At 29.1% G+C, this 18,714-nt stretch overlaps 1 protein-coding gene across 5 annotated transcripts in view; it reads left to right on the forward strand.

Moving 5' to 3' along the window:
- Positions 1-18,714, forward strand: part of CSMD3 (CUB and Sushi multiple domains 3) — a 1,101,621-nt gene that overhangs the window by 430,238 nt on the left and 652,669 nt on the right. For 3 of the 5 annotated variants that reach the window (XM_012781857.3, XM_076005066.1, XM_076005067.1), the window contains 2 exons: positions 12,229-12,306; positions 18,174-18,261. In XM_012781857.3, coding sequence (XP_012637311.2) covers positions 12,229-12,306; positions 18,174-18,261 — 166 coding nt within the window. The remainder of the gene's footprint in view (positions 1-12,228; positions 12,307-18,173; positions 18,262-18,714) is intronic. The other 2 variants (XM_076005068.1, XM_076005069.1) reach the window with 1 other exon arrangement.

An 18,714-nucleotide genomic window follows, 5' to 3' on the forward strand; every position in this document is an offset into this window, starting at 1 on the left:
GGTGGTAAATTTATGCATGAAAGGGATATTTTAGGGCAGATGGATTTTTCTGGATCAATCTTAATGACAGTGATTAATTCTGTCAAATGTTAAGAATGGCTGAGCTATTGACATTCATTATGATTTTACTGGAAGGATCACTGAATGAATGGATGAATGATGAAATCAATACCAAGTAAAATTTTAGCTCATAATTATAATGTATACCCTAAAGTCTATACCTTGAATGGATATTATTTTTAAATGCATCAAATAACAAAAAGAAAAAACCCACTAAATTTAGTTTTTCTTTATTTATAATGTTTCAAATATCTGAAAGGCTAACTGATAGATGAAGGTAAAACAGTGAAAAAAGAAAAGTAATAGGAAGGTGGATGATGAGAAATTACTTAATGGGTACAATGTACATTATTTGAATGATGGATACACTAGAAATCCAACTTCTCCATTAAGCTATAAATTCATATAAGAAATTTGAGCTTGGGCCCTTACATTTACAAACAGAAAAAAAATATACAAAAATTTATTGACAAATCAAAAATCTCTTACCATCATCTTCTTATTTTATAAAAGTGGTAAAAGTATGTTTCCTCCTTGAATTCCCAGGTCCTTCATGAGACTAACTGATAAATTGATTTTCATAGCATCTTTAAAGCATAAATAATAGTAGACTGGAGAATTTATAACTTTTAAAAAGTCATCTGGTTACATATGATTCTTATAAGATATTTTTATTTACTTTATTATTAATTTGGATATGAGAATTTTGATATTGGTAAATACATGTAACAGAAAGGAAATTGTCAACATTTGGGATGGAGAATTACATACAAATACTGACTATTATGTGCTCTTTCAATATCTTGTCATTCTTTTGTTTTTTCTCATTGTTCTATTGACTTCTCTATATTATTTTGTGGAAAGTTATGCTCAATGTTGATATTTATAGCAATTTAAAAATCCATATCCAGATATGTACCAATTTATTATTCAAATACATAATTATTTATTGAATATCATTCTCATTTTCTATTCCATTACCATATTTCATGACATTTGTGAAATTGTCAAAACAATGTCATTCATAACAGTAAATATATTTTTTTATTTCTAATTCTTTTACTTTTTTGATAATTTGCTCTTGCGAAGAATAAAGAGAAAAAATAAAATGTTAGAATTAACTTGTTAACAGGTTGGTGCATTTTCAAAAGGTCTTATATAAGAGTACTCTGAATGCCTAAGAACTTAAATGACAATATTAAGCAATGAAAATGTATTTTGTTCAAAAATGAAAAATCAGCAAGTAACCTTTTTAACATTTCTATCAAATGCTACCCTTCAAGTCATGCTTTTGAGTTAGTCCTACGCAGAAATTTTAGAATTTCTGATGACTCAATGTTCTTGTCCTTTGATTAGGTCTTTAGGGAAACTTACACCTTTTTACATTAACTGGAATCATTATACTATTAATGTAACAATGATCTTATTTTATAAATGGTCTTTTTTCAGATAGTCAACCAAATTGTTATGCTCACCAGTAATCATTAACCAGATATCTTGGTAGCTTACTCTTTATATTAACATATTGTTTCTCATTTTAGTAGAATGGACAAATAAGGAAAGATAATAATATGTTCTGAACTAATGGAAAGGGAAGGCTTAATTTTAGAGATCAAAGATGAAAACAGTCTTGTGTGTAGCTGATTTCCTCAAATGGTTTACCACAGCTTATTTTACCTGTCAATGATATGGTCACATTAAATGTGACGTATGTACATTTAAATCATTTTTCTTGTTAAAATATTTTGAAGGGGCTAGACTTTCTATTTGTGCTCAAAGCTGGTGCCAAAGTGGACTCCTCTGCCTTTTGAAGTATAAAGAAATGGTCCTATGTTAGAAACATTTTTATCTTGTTCAGAATTATTTCAGGGCATTTTCACCCACTTTTGCAACAAGCTGCTTTCCTTGCATGTAGTTTTCTAGAGCATATGGCTGCCCTGCTGTGCACAGAGTGAAATCACGCAATTAATCTTTACAATTTTAGGAAAAGCAGAACCTTCAATATATGGAAGAACAGCATGGCATTAGGTTTAGGGTACATTGTATAGGATATTTTTCTCTTCACAATTACATCATTTGTATTCTAAATCATGGACTGTTGCTTTTTACTGTTGAACTTTGATCTCTGTTTCTTTAAAATATTCCTCCAATGACATTACTTCATAATACCAAATGAGATTAAAGTGATAGAAATTTCTAGATTAATTTCATCCAGATCCTAGACAGATAGAGATTTTTCATTGAGTAGGTTTACATTAAGGAAGAAAAAAGTTTTATCAACTCTCCTGAACTTCCCCATTAGAAAGGAATGTAGCCAAAGATGATTTTACTAAAAAGACTAGATGATGATTTGGATTTCATATAGCAGTTGGTTTCTGCTACACCTTTTTTATTCATCTGTTCCCACTTTTAAAATAAAGTATTATGAGGCTTCAAGCCATGAGATTATACTTGGCACTATCAGCACATAATCAATGTCTTTCTTCAATATTAAATGAAACTTCCACTCCATATTAATTTAATATGTACTTAAGGTCAGATATTACTGATTATCTATAGTTTAATATTATTAGCTTTGTATTAAAAAGAATAAGTGAGGATAGGATACTCTAATCCCATCTATTTGTGGTTTTCTAAGATATACACTTGAGAGTTCTGATTGAATATATGGAATGCTGTTATTTATAGTCAGGTAATGGTATAGATGCTAGAATTGAAGTTTCAGAATCAAATAAATGAAGATATGTATCACCTTAGATTTGTATGACCACTTAACCCTTTTCCATTTCCACATCTGTAAAATGGGGAAATAATGTCGCATTTATATTTAGTTAGATCTCAGAGAACAATATGTACAGCGTACCTCGTGCTTTAGACACGTCACCAATAAATGATACTGTTCTTTTCTGAAGACTTTACAAGAAGAAATCATACTCTAGTATATAAAAATACTTTAAGATAAAGATAAATAAATTAAGAAAACAATTAGCATAGAATTTTACATTTCTTAGGTAATTTCCTTAGTGATAAAATATATAGCTTAATGCAATATTGATAGAGAATATTGGAAACAAGTATATACAGCTTGATTTAGCACCATTCATATTGATCTCATGTGTAAGTTCTACCAAAGTAATGTGTAATATTCAATTCATCTCAGATTGCTATCAGCTCCATATATTTTCATGCCAGTTACTCTTCAACTTCAATATGGCCAACTCATTTAAATTTCTTTTTATCCCCTCTATCTCTGTGACTTTTCTATGCTTATTGTGGACTTAATTACTAGAAAAGACAAATTGTGTGGTCTAGGTCATCAAAACATTTTGTAAGAAACAAGTGAGCAACCAATGATAGCATGAGGAGCAACAGTCATCAGTAATTCTACCTGGATTTTGCCCTTTGAAGTATTACAGTGGTCATAGACAAACTGAGAGATGTGCTGAATATGGTGCCTGAAATCTATATTTAAAATCAAATTTCTAGTGATCTCCCTATACCAGGTTTGTATCAATCAAAGTCCATTTGGAAACAATTGACCATTGGCTAATGCAAGGAGAGTTTACTTACAAAAGGACTATTTCCAAATGAATAAATATAAAGGAACCACAAGGAATCATGCTTTAACCAAGGTAGTAGCAGCTGGGCTGTTATGATTCCCAAAGTGTTGGGATAAAGAGAGCGAGATAGTGGACAGAGTTATATATTGCAGGCTGGCATGAAAGGACCAACATCCTTTAATTAAACAAAATAGCCAACTCCGATCAATGAAGTGGTGAGGAACCCTATGGAATAAAAATCCTGATCTTTCTTCCCTCTCTCTGTCCTCCTGCTGGAATTCCCCCAAGGTTAAGGGAGTTTGTTGGTAGAGTCTAGCACTTCAAAAAGTTAAATGTTCAAAAGAATCATCTGGGGATCTTGTTAAACCATAGATTCTAATTCAATAGGTATTGGGTAGTGCTTCACACTTCTACTTTTCTAACAAGCTCCCAGGCAATGCCAATGCTGCTAATATAATGCCCCGATTTGTGTAGCAAGAATGTAGCATATTTAGATCAACCTTATGGGCAGAGAACAAGGAGGAGAATGTGGAAAATGGATCTGGAAAGGCAAATGGACACATAGAACATAGATGGGTTATTCTCCTTTAAAAAATTAAAAATAATTCACTGTACTAATGAAATTTGTAGTGAAAGATTATATTCATTGCCCATAGTCTTAAGGGAGTCATTAACTTTGGTCACTATTATTCAAGCAGTTGCTTCTTTCCCAATTAATCTCATTTTAGAAGGCATTACAGTGTACATAAGTGATCTCTGATGTTGAATGTAAAACAAACATGTGATGTAAAATGATCTTCAGTAAGAAAATATTATCTTTTTCATGTTACATTTTATAGTGAAATTATCTGTGATAAAATTTATTAAACGAGAACAGAAATTATAAACAAAACAAAATCATTTGCATTCTAGAGAATATGATATATCAAAATAAAAAAGAGCATAAGAAAATATATACATTGAGTAGTTGTTAATATTAAGTGTAGAACCACAGACAATTAAAAAGTTAATTCTTTTGAAAGCTGTCAGAAAATAAGGATTAAAAACTTAATTAAATTAAAGGAAGAAAATTTTAAAGTGTTAAAAGTATCTGTGAACCATACCAATGGTAACTCTTCCCATATGGTGACTTGTATTATGCCAATTATGAGCCTTTCTAAACAGAATATAAAAATCCCACATTTTTCATATAATCTTGACATTTTGCAGCATACCATAACTGTAAGACCTGTTACGCCAAGCATTGCGGGTACATCTGCTGTTATCTACATAAGTGTTATGGATTCCTGAATTTGTTCCATTTCTACAAAGAAGGAAAACCCATATACAGATTTTAGAGTCTTTATCCAATAATTAATTGTATGATTTCTCAGCCAGTTATATAGCCTGTCCACTATCTCCGAAACAAAAAGTAGCAAAATTCAATCCATAATGCCTGTGAAATTAAATTGATTTTATAAAATATAATTTCTCCTTTTCATGCTCACCACTGTTCAGTTTCTCAAATGAAAAAATTTTACACTTATTTCTCAGTCTAAAATGGTTGAAATATAAGATTCCTAAGATTTAAAGTCCAGGTCTACCTTGTTTCAAGGTTGAGACCTTGGAGCTTCAGCATCTTTTGCAAAATGGAAAATGGGTCTGTACAGTAGTATCTTAAAATTTGTTGAAAAACTTATTCATATATTCATAAAACCTAATATGATCATATATAAGTGTGTTTCTATACATTTCTATTAAACTTACTATATTTTGATCAAGGATCCGGAGAGGTTTCTCACTTTGAATAAAAAAGATAAATTTAAGTTAGAAATCCATGGAAAGAAGATAATTTAATTTGTATATCATACCTATGCAACGAAAAACACATACTGGAAAATAGTTCAAAAATTTATAATACTTAATGACCAATTGGAATGTCCTCTGAAACAGAATAGACTTTAAAATTATAAATGATAATAATATTAGTACAATTAAGTAATATTTAAAGACTCTTGTTATATGTTGGTTTCTAAAATATATTGTAATTTAAGCATAGGAGTAAAAAATAGTACCATATATGATAATATATATATTATATACTTTCAACTAAAAATTGAGCATCACTTTCATTTTATACTGATGTACACATTCTATAGTCAAGAATAACTGCTAGCCATAAATGATTATGGTAGCAGAAATAGATGTTTAAGATTAAAAAATATTAGGGTATCTGAAAAATATTATTTATCTCTAGTAATTTTTAAAATGGATAGTACATTAAGATTTTTAGTGATTATAAAAATGAATATATAGCATTTCTCAATAAACATAATTAGTCCAATTATACAATTTTGAATTTGAAAAGATCTTAGATCTCATATACCCCTAATATGCATATCTCTTCAAATGAATTTTTCTGTGCTTTTCAACATATTTTGTTGCACCACTACTTTGCTCATCAAAAGTGACCATTAGTGTTTCTCTTTATGCAAAGTGTATCTTCTTATTTTTAATATATTGTTAAATAAAAGATTTTTCAAAAAAGATTCATGAGCCGCTTGGTAGTATGTTGCTGAATTTTCTATTATACCTTCTTCCTATATAATCCAGAAACATGATCTAATCACAGCATACCTCTAATCACTTTCAAAAACTATTATGCTACAGAATCATGTATATAACAAATATTATTTTTGCAGAAATTTTTATTATTAACCTAGTAGTAAACCTTATGTGAAAGATGATAAAACAGTCATTGCAGAAATATTGTCTAGTTTTTATACTAGCATTTTCTTGATCTTTTTTCTTTGAAAAATTATATGGAAGGGGCCATCAATTAGCAGCCTCCATGCTACATATGTTCTGAAGAGGTGTTTTGTTCAGCCAGTACATGATGCAGAAAAAAAAAATGTTAAATTTTAAGTTTGTAGACCTGTAACATGGAGCCACTACTTACTTTTAAACAAATGAACAAAATCTTCCCTCTTAGCACAATGAAATACTTTTATAACCCCTAAATACATTTTAATCTCTGGGGTAAATAGAGAATTCTAATAACATTAGCCTTTCCCTCTTCCTTTGGTCCATATTTTACTCCTAAATAGTTTAGAATAAATTAATGAATCTCTTAGAACTGAATAAAGAAGTTAATCAACATGTCTCTTGTAATATGGGACTAGAACATATAACTAGAACACATAACTGGACTGCAAATTCCTATTCCAGTAAGAGGAATGCTAGAAGTAACACACTGTGTTTTCACTTTATTTTACCCTGTAATAAAAGTCTTAGCAACTCAGTAGTCTTATTTCACACATAAATAAAACTACTGTCAATGTCAATAGTAAAATCTGTAGTGAGATGAGCCATATTCTCAAGATCAAATACGTACACACAGACACACAAGTTAGTTATTTTAAATATTCAAAAAAATAAAATAAATTATCTTCTTATCGGTATAGTTCATTTGTTGAGTGTAAAGTGAAAGACAAGATTATAATTAATTCAAAATAGAAAGAAGAATTACACATGCTATTATCACATCAAATATAGTACAAAAAAGGAAGACAAAAGCTTTCCTATACATTTGAAAAGAAAAGTTAAAATGAAACAGAAACAAAGCAAAAATATCAGTCAGTAAAATACAAATTATTGTCTTGCTCTTAAGAAATTATTTTCCTTTTCAAAAGAATTGTCATGAGCTGACTGAATTGAGGATTTGTAATATAATGCAGCTACTGCCACTCCAAGATACTTTATTGTCAAATAAATACTACTAACTTGGAAGATCAATATAAATACAAAGTTAGAATATTACATTCATTTTATCTTCATCATTGTATTAGTATATAATCTAAGTAGAAAGTGAGAGAGGTTTTGGGATGTTCTGATAGCTTTTAATAAATAATGCATTGTCTTCTATGAATGCTCCATACACACAAGACAGTAAATTATTTATAATTGAAACACTTTTCTACTAATATTAAATATGCCTGTTTCTTTTTCTGGAATATAAATGTTTTGCATATTGTGAGTTTTTATTATGTATACATAAAAATGATATAGTATTATAAATTGTGAATACATAACTTTTCAGATTATGTAATAAAGAACTCAACAATTTTCAAATAAGGATCTTGAAGCCAGGAAATGTTTTATGACTTAGTGATAAAAGGTCATCTTTTCCAAACTTTTAACTAATATTTAACAGGTCATCTTTTCCAAACCTTTAACTAATATTTGAACTCCCTGTATCACATCTATTTAATATGATTAGTTTCCTAACATTAAAGACCAGCACCAACACTATATCTACTACTTCCCAGTCTATTTTTTCCCACTAATACCACATGTTCTCAAGTTACACTTAGATTCTCTGACATAAACAATAAAGACAAGTGCCACCTACCTTACAAAAAGTTTATATTTGAAACAATATAAAGCAATTATTTATATATGTGAATATATGGTTAATTTTATAATAGGTATTAATTTAAATCATTTCAAATAAGTGATTTCAATTGATTAACATGAAAGTTAGATGAAGTAACATTCAATGTTATTTTCATTTTGTAAGTTTTTTCGTGCAATTCAGAATTCAAATTGATTTTATAGATAATAGAACAATAATTGAACTGAAAGATGCCACAGTCATAGTCCACTAATGCAGGGGTCCTCAAACTCTTTAAACAGAAGGCCAGTTTAAGGGCCATTGGAGAGTGCGGCACACATTCCACACATGTGCACTGTGGGCCTGGGATGAGTCGGCTGCTAAGCAGGACAGGCAGTGGTGGCAAAAACACCCAGGGGGCCAGATAAATGTCCTCGGCGGGCCGCATGTGGCTTGTGGGCTGTAGTGTGAGGATGCCTGCACTAGTGGTTTAAAACTGCTCTAATGAAGGTTACAGGAATAAAATGATTTCCCTAGTGTCTAGGGCTTACAACAAAATGAAGATGGATTTGATTACTGGCCTGATATTCCTTTTTACCAGACTTTCTCATATTACAAAATATTTCTATTATGCTTATAAAAATGAGAGTCAAACCAAAACAGTAATAAAAATGAACTAAATATTCAAAAAATATTTAGTATATGAAAAACAAAATAAAACAAGGAAAATGGATCTTTATTTATATACATAACTTATCTTGCATTTAATGCTTTCTTAATTTATTAAGCCATACATTATTTTTCTGTATTTAAAAATAGCTTTATGGATGAAAATTCTTCTTCTTGAACATTCACCCTTCTATCACTTCCCTCCTTCCTAATTCATGACCCATAAAGGAAATTATCCCAACAAAATACCTTTAATTAGAACCCAGAATTAATAATATTGCATTTATTCATTTATACATTTATGCAAGTATAACATAAGCAAACTATTTTTCCTGCTTTTGAGGAGCTTATCATACAGTGAATGGACAACGAATAACACATTGTATTAACATTTTCCTAACCTATATAAAAGATCATAATGAATTTTAACTTTGACTTTATAATAAAATAAATTCTACATACTTGTTACTAAAACACATCAATTAAGAAAAGTCAGGTTAATTTTATGTTAAATATGGTCACTAGAAGCACTCATTACTTGAAATTTTGAGATTTATTACATGTACTTTTATACACAGTAAAATTTATATTTTTATCTTACATATGTGATAATAAATCACTGATACATGATTTACAGCAAAGTCTTATAATTCTTACAATATTCCTCCTTCTGATGTATTCATAGAGATATACAATATTTGTTCTTCCTTTTAAAAATATATAAACATCTAAAATATTTACTGTTTAGCATATTTTAAAGATTTTTGTCAATTTAAATTTTATATTATTATCTCTTCACAACTTTTTGTCTCCTAAAATGGATAGCCCCTGACCTTTCATCTTCTGTATCTATATTACAATTATTATCCGTTTTTACTTTCAAAACTCTTATGTACTTATAATAATTAAAAATAAAAAAAATGAAAAGCAAAAAAAAAAAAAACAAAAAAAGATATACAGCTTAAAAAAGAAAGAAAGAAAGAAGTCTAGTTTCTTTTAGAACTAGGAAAGTATTTAAAATTCTTTGCCCAAAGTGACATTCAATTAGCTGCAAGCATTCACTTGTTTTTATCTTAAAGTGTTATTCCTTACCTCATCTAATAAAATAATTAAGTCTATATACCCTTAAACAGGTACATAAATCTTCACCTTTCCTCCATATGCACCACCCCTTCACACACACACACACACACACACACACACACACACACACACACACACACACACAAGTAGTGACATATTGTTTATAGCATGAACTCTTTGGCCCATAGAGTCTTCTTCTTGTGCAACTTTCTTCTTTGGTTTTATAATATTTTCATTTAGTTTTCTTTACTCTTAGAATTTCAGCTTTATGTTAAAATTACCATGAAATCTCAGACTCATTTGTAATATTTAAAAAGTCAAATCTTATAATGCAGAGAAAAGTAGAGGTAGTTTCCTACTTCTAATTCATGTTTGGAATGAGAAAATCTAGAATTATACCACAAAATAGAAAATGCAAATTTCGTTAAGAAGTATTTTGAGACAGCAGAAAATTTCACAAGTGACAGAACTAAATTTAGACCAGTTGAACACTTCAGAACTACACTTTAGGTTACCATGAGGCTGAGGGTAGAGGTGAAAGAGAATCACAATTAAAAGCATCACTTGCGAGAGATATACTTGCTCTTTCACTATAATAGAGGACAAAAATAAAGAATCTTGGAATTATAGCATGAGTGGTCATCTAGTCCTAGATTCTTATTTTAAGAGAAGAATAAGTGCAAAGTCAGCTCTTTGTCCAAAATCACACAACTAGAGATTGCTAGGAATAAGGCCTCTCAAATCCTTCCCTCTCCAATGATCATTTTCTCCTTTATTCAAATATATGTAGTGTGTATAGATAATTTATAGCTATATAGTCCAGTAAACCATAAGGTCCTGTCTCTACCTTTCTACTTTTGAAGGTGTTAATATGAAAAAAATCATCTTAAATGTTTGAAAAACCAATAAAATATCTATAATCTAAACTAATTGGGTAGAATAACAGTTCAGAATTAATGAAATAATTATTTTAAATTAAAAAAGTTTAATTTTGTTTTTTTAAAAATTTATAGCATGAACAAAACCTAACTGCATAGTGTTTAACACTATGATCCTTCACTATAAACCTGATAAAAAGCAATATGTAAATAATTCTAAGTTATAATTGAAAACATGAAATATATTCCTTGCTTTCTTGTTTAAGCACTTTAAAAAAAAATAATGAAGTGGGGAGGGGTGATGAAGAGGGATTTGTTAAAGGGAACCAAAATTCAGTTAAATAGAAGGAATAAGTTCTAGTGTTTGACAGCACAATAAGGTGACTATACATAACAATAATTTATTGTAAATCTCAAAATAGAAAGAAAAGATTTGAAATGTTCTCAACACAAAAAGGTGATAAATGTCTGAGGTGATAGATATTCCAGTTACCCAGATTTGATCATTACGCATTGTATGTTGCATCAAAGCACCACATGTATCACATAAATATATACAACTATTATGTTTATGTAAAAATTTAAAAATTTAAAGAGAAAATAATTCATATGTGAATAGCTCATTAGGATGGATAGCTTAGCTTTTTTTTAATCAGTGGGGTTTCAATTAAATAGATTTTCTTTATTTCACTTCACTTGATATCATTTAAAAATTTATACGAAGTAGTTTTATAAACTATCACATCACTTTAAAAAAAATTCATAGCACTTGCAGTTAATCAAATAATGTATACTTAAAAGGAAGTAATACTTATTTTCCTTCATCCCAATTACCTGAAAAAGTATGTTTAACAAATCTCATTTAAAAAATATTTCCTAACCTACTCCATTGTATTGATATTTATCTATTTCTTCTTAGAGTGTCCAGTTATGATATTGGAAAGTCAATACCATATGATCAACAATAGTAGCAAAATATATTAGATGGCTCCAAAAATTGTAATTCATTTTCATACATTTTGTATAATATGGACTGGCATCAATCATATTGTCAAATGCAATGATAATGAAGAGAAATGATTATTGGCAGATATTTTTTAATTTATTTTAAAATTTTCCAATTATACTATTTTCTTAAATGTGTCCTAACATTTCAAATAGGCCAAAATTTTAAGTGCTTTGTTTTCAAAAAAATAAAATAAAATAAGAAATTAATTAAACTCTTCCTCCTATACTAATGCCCCACCATTTTTACTTGTCCAGTTTAATTTATCCCATAAAATTTCATGATATTAACTAGTTTATGATAAAATGTTAAGATTTGGGTTTTATATAAAATCTTGGTAGTTTTTTAAATATATCTATATGTCTATGCAGATTTTTCCTGTAGAATATTCAAAGTCCTTCTACCCTGCTTAGTATTTTCCTACTAAGTGATTCTATTGATTTATTTTTATTTTTAATATTCTTCTGGGGTACCCTATATCAGGCTTAAGACGGTGATTTCTTTATCTTGCATAATTCCATGCTAACAAAATTTGTTGACTTGAATTTCATTTTAAAGTTGTATTTCCTGATACATGTTTTTGTTTGTTTTCCTAACTAGTGAAAAAGGCCATAGATTTTAAATCTAGAGGATTTAAGTTGTTTCCAGGGAAAGACAACAGCAACAAGTTTTCTATCTGTGAGTGTACTTCCTTTTTGTTACTTTCTCTAGTGCAAGAGTGAAATTTGTGGTGTCTGTGTTGTTTGTGTGTATTTTATGAAAATGTTCATGTATTTACCAAATTAACTGCATTAATATCTATATAACATGCATGATGATTATTCAGTATTTTATTTCTTTGAATGTGTATTGAGTTAATGGCTTAACATGATAAACATTCAGCCTCATATTAGTTTTGCTCAAATTTATTTGATATTTCAAGATGTAAAACACTCTTTTGATCTCATGTGTTGAGGACATTCAAGTTTTGTAATTCTAGGATGTGAAGTAGAATTCTCAAAATTGGTGGTTTCTTATAGAAATTCTTGTTTGAATATATCTAAATTTCAATGAAAATATTTTTATAAGGAATGTTCCTTTTATAATAGAAATTTTCACTTAAGAAAAATATACTAATTTGAGTTCATTTATCTAAACTCTTAAAATCAATACTATTTTGTAAATTATTGTTATTCACTCTTCTGAAAACATCTTACGAAATGGCCTGAAATACACAATTTCAATTACAAATTCAGGGCTTTATATATTATCTGAAGCTCATCCCATTATCTCAGATTTTCCTCTGTACTGCAAACACGGGATATTTTTTGGTAGAGCTGTCCATTTTTGTAGTACAAATTAATAGCAGTTGGCAGAAATTCCCAATATCACTGTTGTAGATTAGAAAATTTCAAATAAGTCATTTATGACATAATATATGATTTCTAGGAAATCATTGATCAAACTGGGTTACCTGTTTGGAAAACACAAAACCGTTAATTCAAAGTATTTAACTTGAAAAATTATTATTTCTTCATATTTTTGAGGGTTAAAAATGTATTTTCGAGATTTACATTATAAGTTTTTAGGAAAATGAATAATGCTACAATATGACTCAGATTAATTATTTGATATATTTTGGAAAGAAATACATATTTCCTATAATAGAAAATATGAATAGAAAAAAATTGCCAGCTAAGATAATTCCAATATATCAAATTTCTTCATGTCAACATGAAATAAAAACTAAATATTTGCAGAATTAAATGTTAGGCTTACTACATATTTTTTTTCAGTATTTTGTCTGGCCAATATATTTGTTATGGAATTCTAGGCAGAATTACAAGATGTAAAACTGATTGGTCCTTTTCTCATTTTGTCTACACAATTTTTTATTTTATATGCTGTATGCTTCAAACTCCCAAATGTTCTGAGAAATTTGGGTTATTTAAACTAAGATATATAGAATGAATCAAGGCATTATAAGATGGATATAACTCTCCATACTTGTTGGTATAGTGCCTTGTTGGACATATATATTATTTTTATTGTTCTTGTGCATGGGTTATGAGGGAAAATAAAAAGGGAATTTAGATATAACTGTCTATCTGAACAAATCAACTCTGACTTTTAAAGGAATATTATATTTAAGAAATATTTGCTTTAAGATTGTCAGGCAAAAAGTTATATGAGGCAAAAAATGTTAATATGCCTCATAATTTTAAAACATTATCTATTATGTTTTATATAAAGAATTTAAAAATACTATTGCATTTTCATTTTTTAATATACATAATTCCCACTTCAATCAAAAGAAAATATTTATGGCAAATTTTTCATTATTACAAAATGACAAGCCAACATTATTTTAAATTTTATTTTACTACAATTAGTTTCTAAAGTATTTAATAATTGGTTCAAAACTATTCTTTCATGGTTGTTTATAGCAAAAAGTTATATTGTTTTAATTCATATCACTAATATATATCTATTATTAAATAAGCATTCAAGTCTTCATTTCTTTAATTAATCATTTATTTAACACAGGACAAAATAATTAAAGCAGAAGATAATTTTTATCTGACATTCATTTTTCAAATGTAAAAAACGCTCAAGCTGATGTTCTTTGATGAAACAATCAATTCTATTACTGACATAGCCAAAAGTGAGCATAAGCATGGAAGACATGCAATATACACATCACCAAAGCATATATTCCTACAATGGCAACTTTACATTTTAACTAAGAAATGAATTAAACAGAGATTCAGGAAGCTCCAATAGTGTTCATGGGAGAGTTTGGTTTTTTAAATGGCTGATTCAGACTTTTTTTTCAGCTTTACTACCTGAACTCTAAATTGCCCCTATCTAACCCTCCCTTTTGTTCTTTTTCAAAAACAGTTTTGCCACAAAAGGAAAAAGAAATATATATTTTTAATTTTTAAAATAAAAAAAATTTATATATTTAAAATACTGAACTTAATGAACTAATAGTCTTACCAACTTTTCTACTAGGCTCTTCTATACTAATATTCTATAGCATCAGTCCTCAACCTTTATGGCATCAGGGACCAGTTTCATGAAAGACAATTTTTTCATTGATGGGGAAGGAGGGAGGAGACAGCTCAGGCTGTGATGCCAGCGATGAGAGTCACTGTAAATACGTATGAAGCTTTGCTCACTAGTCACTCACCTCCTGCTGTGAGACCCAGTTCCTAAGTTTCATGGAGGATGATTTCTCCATAGGTGTAGGGCGGGAACCTGACACCGAGCTCCTAAGGTGATGTGTGGCCTGGTTCCTAACAGACCACAGACTGGTAACAGGCTGCAGCCTGGAGATTGGAGACTGCACTTCTATACAATATTAAAGTTAAATTATAAGCAAACTGGGTCTCCCATAAATGAGTGTGTTTTTCTTCCCTGTTCTTCAAATCCATACTTCTATTAATTCATATTATCCATTCATTCCACAATTCTTCCATGTCAACACCATGCATGACTAAGAAAGTAAAGGAGTGAATAAAATATAGTCTCAGCTATCTAAGATACAATATTTTATTGAACAGCTAAATGAATTAAGAGGCAACTCTTTGTTGAATATGAAGTGTGTTAGTATAAAATAAAAGTACATTGTTTACATCCATAATGTTCGAGTTCAAAACAAGATACAAAAGCACTAAATTTAATAAGTTGGAATAAAAATTAAAATCTGAATTTTAAAAATATGAGAAAGGTTTCAATGTTAGCAGCTGGAAGAGGCAATGTGGAGATATATTTTAGTTCAAATTCACTTATTTTTGGGTATATTATATGCTATATAAAATCAGAAGCCTTATGAAACTATGCTTATGAACCCTGCCCGTGCAATTAAAAATTTGAAAAGAATTCATGTTCTTACCATGCTACAAGTTGCTATTCAAATTAATAGAATTAAAAGTGAAGAATTTATCTAGTTGCTTCAATGGCATTATGAAATGAGATAAGCTAATTGAATGAATAATAATTTCATTTGAATGATTGGTATTAGTTAGCTATGGGCAGTTTTGAAATATCTAAATATCAGAAGAAATAAAATATTTTACCTTTTTGGTTTATTTTTATTTTATTTTAAACCTTTATAATGAAACTATTAAATACATGTACCATGTAGAATTGCTATCATTATCCTTACATTCTAAATTGAGATGTCTTTCCTCTATGGCAGATTTCCAAAAACAGCAGTACACTTCTAAACAGACAGAAATAAATTGACAATTAAAATCATGAGAATTGAGACTAATTTGGTAAAAGTGGCCAAAATGATAAATATGCTCTGCATTTTAAGACAAAATGTTTGGAAAGGTGTTTTGTAATTATAGTTAATGACATAGTTTCTGCTTTGCTGAGCTTTGTGGATAGCTTATAAGGCTCAGGAGTTAAGTAGAATTTCTGGAATCAGATTGCCTGGGTTTAAATAGAGATTAATTTTACATTAAATATAAAATTGTCCAAAAAATATTCTAAGTTATACAAAAAGAGGAATTGGAGTAATATGGAAAAATGATTGATTATATTTTGGGAGTGGTCTCTAGATGAGTTTTGAATATTAGATAGGATTTTGATACCTAAAGAGGAAGAAAAGGAAGACATGGAGACATGGAGAAAACACAAGCAAATGCACAGAATGAACATGTCTGACCAACAAAATTGCAGAACATTGGAGAGGAAGTTAGATTTGGGTGATGGATGCATCTTGGTGACTAGTGAGAAATACGGTTGATGTGGTAGAAAATCTAGAATCATTGGACATTTGAACAGTAATAAAAACTGTGTTTTAGGAAGTATATCCCTCCTCTAATATTCAAGATGGATTTGAGGTAGAAGATAATGGAGTCACAAAAGCATCAAAGTTAGTAGGTCAAATTTAAGGAGATTAATGAGATGACTATGGGCCTCTTTTGTGGATAATAAAATAGGTCATTGAAGGAGCAAGAAAGGAGTTTACAAAATATAACAAAATCATAGATCACAAGTCATTAGCAAATAGGTAATTCTTCAAACCATAAGGGAAATATAAATATGGAGAGATGTGTGTCAATGTTTTTAAATTTGTCCGTTATAGTCTAATCAGCCAAATAAGAGAGTGAGAAAAAAACCCAGAAAGGTAAAGCTAAATTAAATAGCAAATTAGAGGACCAAGAAAAGCAAAAATATCATATGTTTTGAATTAGTGAGCATGTAATAAAGTTGACAAGAAGAACACTGTTAGTGATACTTAGGAAAGTAATTTTTTTAGAATGATGAAAACACAAGCAAAATTATATATCTAATTTAGAAGGTGATAATTTTACCACAGGCATGACTGTTGCGCCATCACTTGATAGCTGTCTTTCTATCTGATGAATCAGTCTGAACACAGAGACCAATTTGAACAAAATAATCCAGAAGTCCAGAGGTTCTCAACTTTGACGTTAAATAAGGATCACATTGAGAGTTATTAAAAAGATAAAACAAAAACTAATGCTTAAGATCCTACCCCCCCCAAAAAAGATCCTACCTTAAACTAATTACATTAGAATATCTAAATATCTAGGGTTAGAAATAGGCATCTTTATTCTTTAAAAAAGGATCTATCTACAGTTATTCCAACTCACAGTATAGGATAAAAACCATTGCAAGGTTAAGGTTTTTTTTATCTCTCTGGAGTCTCTACTTATGAACTATTCTTTTCTTAAAAGGAGCAGATAAATTAATAAAGAGCAAGACAATAGAATTTATTCTCCAGGCCATTATAAGATTGAATTTATAAAACAACATCACTCAGATATTTCAGAACTTTCTTTGTTTAATAATCTTCCCATTAAAAAATCTATCTTGGGGATTTAGTTATCCACTATGATCACATTCACTGAAAATATTAATACATCTTTTATTAACTGAGTGCCTTGAAGACACTATTGAAGACACAATGACTAAGAAAAATATAGTCATGCATATTGCTTGAAGGTAAAGTCAATACTTGGGTTTTCAGCATTATGTAATAATTTAATGACATACTTAGTAATTGGCACCATTGTTTTGCTTTAATATTGGCACACAAATTTCTTTGTTATATACCAAATACAGATGTGTTAATAATGTTAAACTTTTTCCATAGGATCATATTTTTCATTGTAATGTTGAAAATAACAAGGCTTCAAATGACACTCATAACTGGTGGTTGACTTCTTTGCTGCCAAAGACTAATGGAAACTTTGGGCACTGATACTCTGGGAATGTGTTTCCAGAAATGTTGCAATTATAAAGTAACTTAAATTCAAGTGTTAGATATTAATATTTTAATATTCAGAATAATGCATCATTGAATATGAACATCAAATTTATTTTTATAGGTCCATAAATAGAAAACAAAAGCTTTCACTTTTACTATAGCATTATAATATTATATTTTAGCTTTCTATGCTTAAATGATAGAGATTATAACAACAAAATATGAGCATGCATTTTATGTATGTTTTTAAATTAATATCATCCTTGATTTTCTAATCATACATATTTTGTTTATTTTTCTTTTCTTGCTGTTACAGTAAATGAGGGAGGTATTAAAACAGCTTCCAATTTATGCCCAGATCCAGGAGAACCAGAAAATGGGAAGAGAATTGGATCAGATTTTAGGTAATATTTCAAAATTGCTCATTTCTTTATTTACCTTATCAATGTTTATTTTAATTTACATTTTAAAATAACTAATAATATGGAGATGAAGATCCAGTGACTTCAAACTGTGGCAGCTAGATTTCAATGATGTGTTACTATTAATAATATTTCATACTTTAAAGTGACTAGTTAAGGTATGTAATATCTTTATCAGAACAATTTTGTTAGAGTTTAAATGATTATTTTTTGTCATGTAATAGTTGAACAATTATGAGATTTAGATTTTAAAGAAATGAGTTTGAATTCAAACTCTCATATTTATTAGTTGTCTGATCTTGGATACATTACTCAATCCTGTTTGTCTGAAGTTTTTCTTCTGTAGCATGTAAACAAAATTTACCATATGGTTTATTTACATGTTACAGAAGCAAAAACTCAAGCAAACAGAATCTCATGAAGACAGAGAGTAGA

The sequence above is a fragment of the Microcebus murinus genome, chromosome 7 (genome assembly GCF_040939455.1).
Source record: "Microcebus murinus isolate Inina chromosome 7, M.murinus_Inina_mat1.0, whole genome shotgun sequence".
In the NCBI taxonomy this organism is placed as follows: domain Eukaryota; kingdom Metazoa; phylum Chordata; class Mammalia; order Primates; family Cheirogaleidae; genus Microcebus; species Microcebus murinus.